This window comes from Carlito syrichta, unplaced genomic scaffold (genome assembly GCF_000164805.1).
Source record: "Carlito syrichta isolate Samal-C Ts95f unplaced genomic scaffold, Tarsius_syrichta-2.0.1 Scaffold199527, whole genome shotgun sequence".
In the NCBI taxonomy this organism is placed as follows: Eukaryota; Metazoa; Chordata; class Mammalia; order Primates; family Tarsiidae; genus Carlito; species Carlito syrichta.
Genome location: NW_007143623.1, coordinates 200014 through 212479, shown reverse-complemented (window position 1 = coordinate 212479; position 12466 = coordinate 200014). Strand labels below are relative to the sequence as shown.

The 12466-nt window shown below is 48.1% G+C and overlaps 2 protein-coding genes across 2 annotated transcripts in view; one reads left to right on the top strand and one right to left on the bottom strand.

The window, feature by feature from the left end:
* Positions 1-12466, top strand: part of RALGPS1 (Ral GEF with PH domain and SH3 binding motif 1) — a 195765-nt gene that overhangs the window by 83358 nt on the left and 99941 nt on the right. The gene's annotated exons all lie outside the window — the stretch shown is intronic.
* ANGPTL2 (angiopoietin like 2) overlaps positions 1-12466 on the bottom strand; it is a 35291-nt gene that overhangs the window by 20912 nt on the left and 1913 nt on the right. Inside the window, exon 2 of the mRNA XM_008051570.1 lies at positions 78-943. Within this exon, the coding sequence (XP_008049761.1) occupies positions 78-894 (817 nt within the window). The 5' untranslated portion in view covers positions 895-943. The remainder of the gene's footprint in view (positions 1-77; positions 944-12466) is intronic.

Genomic DNA, 12466 nt, shown 5'->3' with positions numbered 1-12466 from the left:
TGTGGTCACAGCCAAGGGAAGCCTGGCACCTGGCTCTGAGGCAGGCCCACATGGGATGGGATCCCAGAAGGACTTACCTGACGGCTTGTCTGTGGAAGATGGGAGGCTCGTGAGGGTAGGCATTGTGGGCAGAGGGGGTGGCAGCACCTTCAGGTTCTGGTCACTCTGAATCTCGTTGGTGGAGATCTGGTTGATGATGCGGTTGTAGGTGGGTGGCTGGTAGACCCGGGGTGGGGTGGCAGGGGGTGGCTGAGGGACGGGCCTGGCTGCGGGCACCCTTTGGCAGTGTTCCTCAAGCTGTGCAATGATCTCCGATTGGTTGTGGGCCAGTGTGGCCAGGTGCTGGTACTTATGCTCCAGGTCCTTGTACTTGCTGGCCAGCTGCAGCATGTCGGCTGTCTGGTTGAGGATCCTGTTCTCCAGCTGGGAGAGCTCCAGCGCGTTGTCACGCTTACGGATGATCTCATGCAGGAGCTGCATGTAGAGCTGTGTGACACGTGAGTTCATGTTGCGGCTCTCCTTGCGCAGTAGCTTCACCTCACTCACGATGCCACCGTCCACCTCCACTAGCTGCTGCAGCGTCTCAATCTGCCGCTTCTGCTTGAGCAGCTCATTGTTGAGCAGCTCCAGCTCTTGCTTGTGCACTCGGTTCTCCAGGAGCACCTCAGGCTCCTTGGAGTTGACACAGATGGCGCCTGTGACTCGCTGCTGGGGCACGATGAAGGTGTAGGTGCACTTGTCCTGGGACTCACCCGCCCGCTTGTACCTGTTTAGGTAAATGAACTCTTTTGGTGAGCCCTCCTCAGTGCCCTCAAAGCCATCCTCCTGACCTGCAGCAGCTCCCATGGTGGCCAGGAGTCCTAGCCACCAGCACGTCACACACAGTGGCCTCATGGTCCTTGCAAAATGGTGATTATTCTTTGTGAATAGAATCTATGAAGCTCTGAAAATAAACAGAAGAGAGAATCAGCAAGGATCCCACCACTGCCAGTGTCCCATGCCATCAGTGACCCCAGCCTTCTTGCCAGGCAGAGCTTCCCAAAACAGCTCCAGGAGGCTGCCTTCTACTTTCCTAGAATCAGAGGAGGGCAGCTGTTCTGGAAGCAGCAGGAGGCAAGCAGGCCCCAGCAGAGAGAGAAGGAAGAGGGAGGGCCCAGGGCACCTGAAGGCAGGAGGCCTTGGCCTTGCCACTCCCGGTGCCAGCTCCAGTGTCCACAGCCGTCTTGCTGAGCCCTTGGCCTATAGCCTGAGAACCACATCCAGGTGGGGAGGGGAGGCAGAGGGAGGGTCGTCAGACCCCCCTTCTCCTCTGCCTCAGAGTCTTCAGGCTGTTCAGTCTCCCCATTCTACATTCTCATATTGCCTGAACATACCCCTTGTAATTCCTGTCCCAGTTGTGCTGAATCATGATTCTGTTTGATCTCCTCTGCTGGACTCTAAGCTCCACAAGGGCAGGTTCTGTGTCTGATTCAACACTGTATCCCAGGGTGTTGCACTTTTGACAAATATTTGTTAAATGAATGAATTGGTAGACATGGTATAGAATTTGTTCAGTTTTTAGTGGACAATGTCAATGGAAGGGTGTGTCTGGTCATGTGGCTCTGGTCTATGTGTTGGCTAAGCTACAGAGCCCAAACAGGAACAAACAACTGGGCTCTTCTAAATCCAAATATTTGCAGTAGCCAGTGATTGCATGGCCCCAATCATTGTAATGTGATTAAGTCAGAAGGGTGCAGAACACAGGCATGTGCCCCCGGATTTGTTTCACTTCTATTTGTAGACCATTCATCCCTTTACCAAATGTCTACTGAACATCTATGATGTGCCAGGCAGTGTGCTAGCTGCTGGGCATATAGTTACTAACAGGATGGAGCCAGCCCCTGCCCTCACAGGGCTTCTACATTATTATAGCATTCCCAAGTGCTGTGAAGCAAAAGTATCACATGTTCTGAAAGGGCATTACAGGGAACTGACCTAATCAGAGGGGTCAGGAACACTTCCCTGAGAAAGTGACCCTGCACTGACCTTTGAGGGATGAGTAGGAGTTAAGCGGGCCAAGAGGGAGGGAAGGCCATGTGCTAGTTCTCTCCTCTCGCCCGCTTGAGGACCTTGCTCCAGCAGTCTTCCCAATCTCTCCTGCATCATCATGTTTTTCTTACAATCATGCTGTTATTTCTCTCAACTAAAAAAAAAAAATCCTCTCTTGACCTCACATCTCCTCTCCAGCTACTGTTCCATTTATCTGCTCCTCTTGTTAGCACAGCCCTCCAAAGAGTTGCCTATACCAACGCTTTCCAGAAGTTTCTCTCTTCCTGTTCTCTCTTGAGCCCACCCCTCTCAGGCTTTGCCTCCTTCCCTCCATTCCAGATGCTCTAGATAAGATCACCAGTGGCCTCCTTTTGTAAGATGGAAGGGCCGGTTCTTGTTCCTCATTAATATTTTGCCTCTCAATGCTGTGGGACATAGTTGATGGCTCCTTTCTTGAACTTCCTTTCTAAAACATCATCCTTTCCTCTTGTCTTGCTGTCTACTCCTCCTTATCCTCCCTTAGTGGTTCATCCTCATATTCCTGTTCTCATACTGTTGGGGCCCCAGAACTCAGGCCTCAGACTCTGTCTTAACTTAGTGATCTTGTCCAGTCTTTGATTACCATCAAGTACTCCTCACACTCCCATTTATTTCTCCAGCCTGGACCTCTCTCCTGGACTCCAGACTCATATATTCATCTGCCTCTTTGACATTTTCACTTGACTGTCTACTGTGTATTTCACCTTATCCAGAAACAAATTCCTGTTTTTCCCCATACCTCCATCCCAACTTGTTCATCCCAATTTTTCCTGTGTTAGTAAATGGCAACTTGCTTTTTAATTGATTAGATCAAAAACCTTGAAGTCACCCTAGACTCCTTTCTTTAATTCCCTACATCTAATTCACTGTGAATTGTAATAGCAGTATTCTAGAAATATTCTCAGAATCCTACTGTGTCTCTCCACCTCTCCTGCTACCACCCCGGTGCAACCTACCTGTGCTTTTCACTTGGACTGGTGCAGTAGTCTCCTAACTAATCTCCCTGCCCCTGGTCTTCCTGCTCTACAGTCTGTTCTCAACTTGGCAGCCAGAGTGATCCTTTTTAAAAAGTCTAATTGGGTCACTCTTCTTCTCAAGACCCTCTAGTGGCTCCCCTTTTTGAAGGAAAAGCTAATGGGTCTCTAAAGCCCTTAATGATCTGGCCCCCACTCCCTCCCAGACCTCATCTCTGACTCCTCTGCCCCTGTCACCCCACTCCAGGTGCACTGGCCTCCTAGGTTTTCCTCAAGCTTTCCAAGCACACTTAGGACTCAGGGCCTTTGCCCTTGCTGATCCTGTCCAGATACTCTTGCCCTTTTCTTTGTTGCTGATTCCCTCTTTGAGGTCTGTGCTGAAATATCACCTTCTCAGTGAGACCCTCCTGCTTATTTAAGATTGTGACCTTGACCTGGCATGGTGGCTTTAGCCTATAATCCCAGCACTTTGGGAAGCTGAGGCAAGAGGATTGTCTGAGCCCACAGGTTCGAGACTAGCCTGGGCAATATGGTGAGACCTCATCTCTCCAATAAATCAAAAAAACTAACTGGGCATGGTAGCACGTGCTTGTAGTTCCGGCTACTTGGAAGGCTGAGGCGGAAGGATCCCCGGGGCCCAGCAGGTCGACACTGAGGTGGCTGTGAGCGTGCCACTGCACTCCAGCCTGAATGACGGAGTGAGACTCCAATTCAAAAAAAAAAAAAAAAAAAGATTGTGACCTCACCCCCTTCTCACTCCAAGTCCTTATCATCATCAGACATACAGTCTCCCTACCCATTCCCTTGAATGTGAGCTCCATGAGGACCTAGGCCATTTCTGCTTTGGTCACTACTCCATTTGCAGTGCCAAGCACATGGTCTGCAATACCAAAGAAATATTTGTTGATGGAATGAAAAGATATACCCACCAATAGTTGTTGAGCAGTGGGGAGCCTGTGGACAAGTGAATGCCTGAGGGATCAGAGCTGCACAGAGTGCGACCACAAAGGGGGGGTACTTATTCATCTACTGAGTGTCTGTGCTGAACCTGTGCTAAACATTTTGCAAATGTTTTCTACTTTCCTGTGTTTTCATAATGTCCTTTTAAGTAGATACTGTTGTTATTTACATTTTACAGATTAGGAAACTGAGATTCCGAGAGACTAAACGACTTGCCCCAAATCACAAAGCTTGAAGGTGGCAGAATGAGGGTTCAACCATGGTCTGATGGACTCAAACCTTCAAGCTCTTAATTTCTACACAGAAATGTATTTAATCTGGTTTTTAGTCATAAAATAGTATCAGGGTCACACTTTGTTATTTCACATTAATATATGTTAAAATAAAGGCCTTGTCCTTCCTGGATCCCTTGGGGGACTTCTCCAGTGAACACCCTGGTCCAGGCTCTACCTTGTGCCAGGCAGTGGGCAGTTACAAAACAGCTCTTGTGCTCCCCAGGGCCATGCTGGGAGCCAAAATGTGGTAAAGCCAAAATGTGGTTCCAGTGGTCACTCAGGCCTTTCTGGACAGGCAGAGAAAGGTGTTCAGGAGCTTGTGATCTGGGTTCTGCCAGGAGGTAGGGCTACAGTGACGTCAGTGGAAACCAGACTGAGTTTAGAAGTGTTTGCCTGGTTTCCAGTCATGCTTTGGCTGCTACTGAGCTGGTGGCCACACCCGCTGGAGAACAATCGGGAGGAGCCACTTCCCCCAACCCCTAGGCTAGGGCAGGCCTGCTGGGCCACTGCCTTCTTTAGGCTGCTCACCTGGGGCAGCTGGTGACAAACACCCCTCTATGCCCTTGTGGGCGCAGGCCTCCACCATGGCCAAGGAGCTGCCAGAGGCCCAGGGAGGCAACCCGTCTCTGACTCTAGGGCTGTACTGTTTATTGTTGGGTTCTGTCCCTCACAAACATGGGTTCTCATGGCTCCCCAGGCAAAGCTCTTGCCATTGGACTTGAGATACCAAAATTTAAGCCTCTTCTTTGAGATGGAGTGATCCAGCCCACCTTGTATACTAGGTAAGAAACACGGGAGTGTTTCAGAAACTAGAGGTTGGAATAATATGATAGCAATACGAAAACAAGAAAAAAAAAAAACTGTAGCAGTACAAACTAATAGTAAGGACCACTTAGTATGGGCCAGGCAGGTTGTCAAGCAATTGTACTATTTCCTTGACTAACACTTAACGCAGGGTTTCACATACTCATTATCTCATTTAATCCTTCCAGCATTTAGACTAATTAGTATTGTCTGTTTTGAGGGTGAAGAATTGAAGCACAAAAAGCTGTGGGGTGACTGGCTTGAGGTCATGTTGTTATCAGTGGGAACCTTGAAACTGTATTCTTGGGTCTTAATTGATTCTGAGTCTTACTGTTGCATCTCCTGGGTTTGGGCTTAGTGGTGTAACTTGGAACTGATTGGATTACAGGAAGGGAGAGAAGGAACAGAGCACTGTGCTACGAACCTGACATACATAGTTCCAGGTAATCCAAGGGGTTGTTTTTCCCTCATTTTATCAATGGAGACAGTGAAACTCAGACAGGCTCAGTGACTTGCCCAGGAACACAGAGCAGATAAGAGCCAAAGCTGATCAAATGTAGAACTCACATCTGCCTGACACCAAGGGTCGCGCTTTTTGTGCTGTGCTTGGCCTTAAAGCCATTTATTTTCCTTAACGATTCCAACCCCAGTTCCTCCCCTTCCCCCTACAGTTTTTTGCTAGTTTGGCAGATCTTAATGGTCAGTAATGAGTTTGTTTACTTTTTACTCTTGATATTTATTCAACTAATTGCATACCAAGAGAAGTAACCTCCCAGCATTTCAGTCATCTTAGGCCTGGAGAATAACTCAACTTCAATCAAAGTGATGCTCCTCGCTTTCTATGACCAACAAAGAAAAGCAAGCCCAACTGTTTTCCTTGGCTTCAAAATTAAAATAAAAATGATTCTTAAAATTGCTTTTCCACATTGTATTGTGAGGAGTTTCCATTATGCACGGGTTTCCCTCCCCACAAATGAGTCTGGTGTGACCATACCACGTGACAGCCTTTTGCACACTGGGAAGTGGACTTCCTAGGCCTTGGGTCCCACCCAGCCTCTGGTGGGCTGCTTTTGAATGTTCCAGCCTGGCCTGGTGTGGTGGGGCCACACACTGTGCCTCACCACTGCAATACTAGAGCCCAGGCAAGGGGCTACTTTGTGGGAAGAATTATTGTTTTCCCTATGAAGCTGTGTGTCCTGCCCTGTGGCAGAATCTGCTGGCCTGGGGTACTCTTTTGAGTTTAAGATTAGGGATGAGAAAAGTTCAAATATTAAAAATAATAACTATAACTGATTATCACTGCCACTCCAGCACTTTGTATACATTATCTCACTTAGTCTTCCAAACAACCTTGAAGGGAGGCCCTTTTATTTCATGACTGCCATGATGGTGGTGGTCCCAGTTGTGCATTGTGCAACTCTAGGAGGTACAGTCCACATTCATAGTCTTTGTATTTTTGTATATTTATATTACAGCAGTTTTCTAGTTCTCACAAAGTTGCTTTTAAGACTAATAGCAGAGCTGACAGTTATTCCCATTTACAAGTGAGAAAACTATTGCAATTTGAAGAGTGAGTCATTTGCCCAAATCACTGAATTACTAAGTAGTAGAGCCAATAACTGACTTCAAAATATACCATACTGTGCATATAGAGAAATCAAAGTTGCTAAGTACATGAAACTCAAAAGATTGTTCTCTGACCCTCCTGGCAAGAAGAAGCCAGGAGTGCTCTTGTGATCCCCAGGACTGCAGACCCCAGGGAAACCTCCAGATTAAATCTAGCTCTCAGGAGTTGTTTCATCATCAGTCTAGGTTGTAGTCCTGCCTGAAGGACTCACAGAACCACTTCCCCCTCACCTGCGCCCCCTCCCCCCCAAGCCAGAACTACCCTATCGGTCTGTGACCACAGATGAAAGCCAAGATGAATCCAGGCCAGAGGAGGCATCCCAGCTCTACAGGAGGCCTGAGAAGCAGGCTTCTGCCAAGGCAGTGAGGGAATCTGGAACTGCTGGCTGACCCCTGATGTCAGGGTTCTGGGAAGTTAAAAACCTGAGCCATGCTTGAATGAGTCTGATGGACCTGAGCATGAATCAAGATTGTTAAACCAACAGCAGGACAGAAAAGAGCCAGGTGAAAATGTCAATATTAACAAGAAGTTGTTCCTACCAAAGCTGTTGTATGGTGCACTGGTAAAGTAGTATCCAAACCGATTGGTAATCCAAGATCTGGGAGGGATTCAGATGAAGGAAAAGTTCAGAAGAAAAGGTCCTAGAGGGCCCAGCTGACCATGTGACCAGTAGTATTGATAATAATGGCTGTCATTTGTTGTGTGCCCAGCTGTACTCTATCTCATTGGCTCTTACAACCCTGTAAGTAGGGGACACCATGTTAGTTGGCCTCAGTTGAGGTCTGTTGTCTTATGTGATTAATAGCACCCCCATTTCACTCTCAGTAGTGTCCTGATTGAGCAACCAATTATATGGTTTCCTTACCTAGGAGAAAGGTATTATATGTGCATTTGGCAGTAGAGGAAACCCAGGTCCAGAAAGGTTAGGTCGCTTGCTGAAGGTCACTCGGAGTAAATATCAGGCCTGGGATTTAGCTGTCACTTCCATCAAGATTGTCTCTCCAACCAATATGAATAAAAGGTGGTTGTTTGTTTAATGATCAGGATGCAGTTTACTTCTTACTCACTGTTGACTGAATAAGTTGAAATGGCTTTCACGTTAGCACAAGGGTGAGTTTTGTTGGACAGTAGAAAGAGCTTCTTGATTATGCAAGTGTTAAGAACCCCAAATAGGCATGTAGGATGAGCAGTGGCATCCTCACCTTAGAAAACCTGGAGAAAGGACTGTGCATCATTTGTCCTGGGTGATTCACTACCAGCCTGGAGGCCAGGGAGGAAATATCCAGATCTCCAACTGCTACCCCCTCCCAGCATAGGCTCCCATGAATCATTCTCCACCAGAAGGCACCCATGGAGTCTAGAGCCAATTCCCAAACCCTGCTACCTCAGCTCTCTTAAGACCTTTGAATGAACCATTTGTCTGTCCATCCAGCCTTCCAGCACCCTTCCAATTAACCTTCTCATTCAGCTAGCCATTACGTATTGCTATAACCTGGTCATGGGTGATAGGAACACAGGCATGACCAGAGAAGCAGATAGTCTAGGATCAGACAGACTCGCCCGCAGGGAATGGCATTGGGGGATTGAATCTGCCTGATGCTCTGTACTGTTATGCTCCAGCCATTGGTGAGTTCACTGACTCTAGAGAAGGGCTGAGTTCATGAAGGAGGTGGATTGTAGTCACAGTGTGAGGACACGTGAGGTTGTAGTTAGGCAATGGAGAAGCTGGTTGCCTTTGCTAGGGGCATAAGGACACTGCTGTTACTTTTTCACAGTGCATTATTTGGGAACCATTTTGCAATTCCCCAAAAGTCTGTGCACTGAGCCCTCTGCACTAGGAGCCTCAGCCAACAGAGCATAGGCGGAGGAAGAGTCTGCAGAAGCCATTTCGGAGTTCAGCTTCTGAGTTGACTGCTGAATTTCTGGCAGCGCCTAGTGTGCTCTGGAGCCCTGCAACTGAGGAAGCCTCAGACAGGGGAGAAGTCAGGGGCTGGGCAGACAGCACTGCCCTAGAGTGACTTTCTGGGAAACCCAGGCCTTGCCTGGAATAGCTTTTCTGGATCAGGCTGAGCAGTTGGCACCAGGGCCACCTCAGCCTGTTTGGATGGACTTTTTCCTTGGGCACTGGGACAAGCATATTTTGTTATCTGCCTCACTGATCCCAGCAACTCTGTGAGGCAGAAGGTGGGATTATCCCCATTTCACAGATGAACACACAAAGGTAAGGGATGAAGTCACTTGCTCAGGGCCACAGAGCTACTAAGTGGTAGAACTGGGCTCAGAACCAGATATGTCTGCTTCAGAATCAGGTTTCTCACCTGCACGATTCTAAGTGGCCTGCCTGCCTTTGGGTGCTGTCTCCCCTGGAGTCTACACTGCACGCAGCTCCAGGGCTGTCTTTCTGAAACTCACATCTGATCATGTCAGTGACTTGCTTAAGAACAGACCCCATGCTGTTGTGCCTCCCTGTCTTCACATGTACTGTACTTTTTGCCTCAAGCACCTTCCCCCACTGTCCTGCCCTAGCCTGCCTATCTGCCTTTCTAAGTTGAACTCATCCTGAAGCCATCCGTTTGCAGTGATGTCCCTTCTCCCTCCTCCAGCTCACAAGAGCGGCTATGGCTGCCTCCATCCCAGCACCTAGACTCAGGTTGTATTCATCTGGTTGTCTACCCTTACACTGCTTCTTAAAAGCAGAGTCAGGGCAGATTCCCCCTCTGAATACCCAGTATCCAGGAATGGCACCTGGTTGCTAAATAGGAATTAAAAAATTTCACTTATTCATATTTCCCAAGTGCCAGCCCCTGTGCCAGGGGCAGGACATAGAGCAGGAATAAGGTAGGTGAGGTCCCTGCCCTCAAGGGCCCCACAGTAGTAGGTGAGACAGAGAATAGGCATTTATAATACAGGGTGACTGGTACCTGAATGGGGCACCTTGGGTGACTGCAAGGGCACTTGATTTAGCCCCAGAAGAGTTCTGATCCTGTCCAGAAGAGACCTGGGCTAGACAACAGAGAGAGAAACAGTTTGGCACCCTGGGGTAGAGATCCTGGATGTGAGGCTTGCTTCATTGATTTGTTGATCAATTCATTCATTCCACAGATATCTTCTCTGCCTGGCAGAGTGGGTATTGTAGGTTCAACAGTAACTAAGACAGATACAGTTTTTCCCTTGTGGAGGTTGGAATAGAACCATCTCAGGCAGGACTTTGGGTATTCCTGGAGCTGGGCAGGTCCTCTGGCAACTCTTTGAGATAAGAATAGAGTTCATTTTAGTCTTTTCTATGGTGGTCTTGGGTCTGCCTGTCTGGAGGACTAGGCAACAGAGGAGGCTGAGGCTCCAGGCCTGCTGGCCCCCTCACCAGAGAATAGAGCTGACACAATAGCTTGATTGTGAGAGGCCTGGTTCCCTGCACCCAGCATTTTGACATTCCTGTGATCAGAGTGTGTCTATGACTGATGTGCACATGGAATGGGCCAATGCAGTGTTTTAACCCCTACCCCTCCAGCTGTTATTGAATCAGTCATATGACTTACAGTCCATGTGAGGGAATATGGTTTGTCATAGAAACTATTCCCAGTATCTGTTACCACAAACTCCAAGCTGCCTGTGGCTGAATAACCCTTCTATTGGGGTGCTTTATATGAATTTACAGAAAAGAAATGCTCAGCCTGTAATTCCAGCACTTTTTGAGAGGCTGAGGTGAGTGGATTGCCCAAGTCCGCGGGTTCGAGACCAGCCTGGGCAACTTGGCGAGACCTCGTCTCTACAGTAAATAAAAAATTAGTGGGGTGTGGTAGCCACGCGCCTGTAGTTCCCGCTACTTGGAAGGCTGAGGCGGAAAGATTGTTGGAGCCCAGTGGGTCAACAATAGGGTGGCTATGAGTGTGCTACTGTACTCTAGCCTGGGCGATAGAGTGAGATGCCAACTTAAAAAAAAAAAAAGAAAGAAATGCTGTTCAATGAATGAATTGACTCTTTCTTGAGATTTCTACAGTGTGGTTATCTAGGATGGTGACAGACTGGGATAGAATGAGCACAGGTCTGGGTTTGAATCTTTGCTTTTTGGTCCACTAGTGGAGAGACCTTGGGAGAGGTGCTGTACCCTTGAGTCTTAGTTTCCACTTCTATAAAGTGGGGACAGCACCACTTATCTTAAGGACCCTCTAGATCCACATGCCTCCTCTGCACAGCTCTCACACATCTGCCCAGTTTTGCTGGGCTGTGGGCTCTACAGAGCACAGCCCCTCCCCCATTTGCCTGCTGTCAGTTGAGACCATTCCAGATTAAATGGGCTATGATTCAGAGAGAGACCAGATGCTGAATGTATCTGCCTTGAGTAGGGCTGCTGTCTGTTATGTTTATTCTGTTGTAGCCACCAGTTGCCGTCTCCCTGATATTTTCTCAGGAATTGCTCAAGTGCGGACCAGTGTAGAAGGTGAGGACCTGAGCTCTGATTCTGTAGCCCTAAAGGAGCTTTCCAGTAGGCATATAGAAAGTGCATAAATGGTATCTCAGCCACATAGATGGGTGTTTCCCCAAGGCTCTTCCCCCTCTGAACTGTTACCAGTTTCCTGGTACTGATGTGGAGAGACAGTATCGCAGAGCACCCAGGCATATGGGTGTCTCCAACCTAGCCTGGAATCCCAGCTCCACTCCTCTGTGGCTATGTTACCACAGGTGCTCTGTGTAATTGTGCTGAGGCTCATCTATAAGGGGTAAAAATAATGTGTTTTGTCTCAAAGGTAGACTTCCATAAAGAACAAGGGATGCATCAAAATCAGGGGTAAGCACATGGTTTTCAGGGGGATTGGTGCAGCATTCTGTAGGACAGCAAACAAAGTGGACTTGGCTGCTGGGAGCACTGAGCTTGGCGCTCAGTGACAGAGGCAGAGTAAGAGAAGTCAAGGCATCTTGAACAAGGCAGTGGAGAGAGTTGGAAGAAAGGAGGGGCTTGGGAGCTATCCAGAGATGGGTTTGAGTTCCACATAATTACCTAACTATGTGACCTTGGGCAAGTTAACCTCTTGAGCCTTAGTCTTCCCATCTGTAAAATGCACTAGATGCTAAAACTAGAACCTACCTCCTAGGGTTGTGGTGAGAATAAAGTGAGATAATGTATGTGCCTTACTTAACCCACTGGGCACTTTGTAAGTCACTGTGGAATGGAGAACCAAATGGAAGAACAGCTTATTTGCTCTGCCTGTGAGCTTGCAGCAATATTATATAGTCCTCTCCTGGGCCATGTGCTTTACATGCTTTTGTCTATTCCACCACGACTGCCTTTATTGAGTAGTAATTATTTATATTCTTGTTAGCCAGGCCCATGAAGTCAGTCAGAACCTCTTCTCAGCCTGAGCTGCCAGAGAGGACAGTGAGCCACCAGGGTTCCTGGCTAGAACAGGGAAACCTGTGACTTCAGCAGCTTTGCTAGAGAAACAAACATTTAACATCACCTTTTCAAAATGCTTCCAAGAACACAGGGAGCCTGCTGGAACCTCTGGGGGCCATGGGACAGAAAACTCCTGTCCTGGGCTAAGATGTGTCAGTGTTGTCTGGTGTAAGACCCACCACACTTGGCTACCATAGTGTCAAACTTGGTGATGGCCATTCCTTGCCTCTTCTCTTGTATCTCTGAGATAGGCTTGGCAATCGGGCCTCCTAATGGTCTGACCTCCTGCAGCACTGAGGTAGCTCCATTTTCTCATCCACTGTGGTTCTGGCAGGGAGACCAGGAGCCAGACAAGCAGCACCTATGT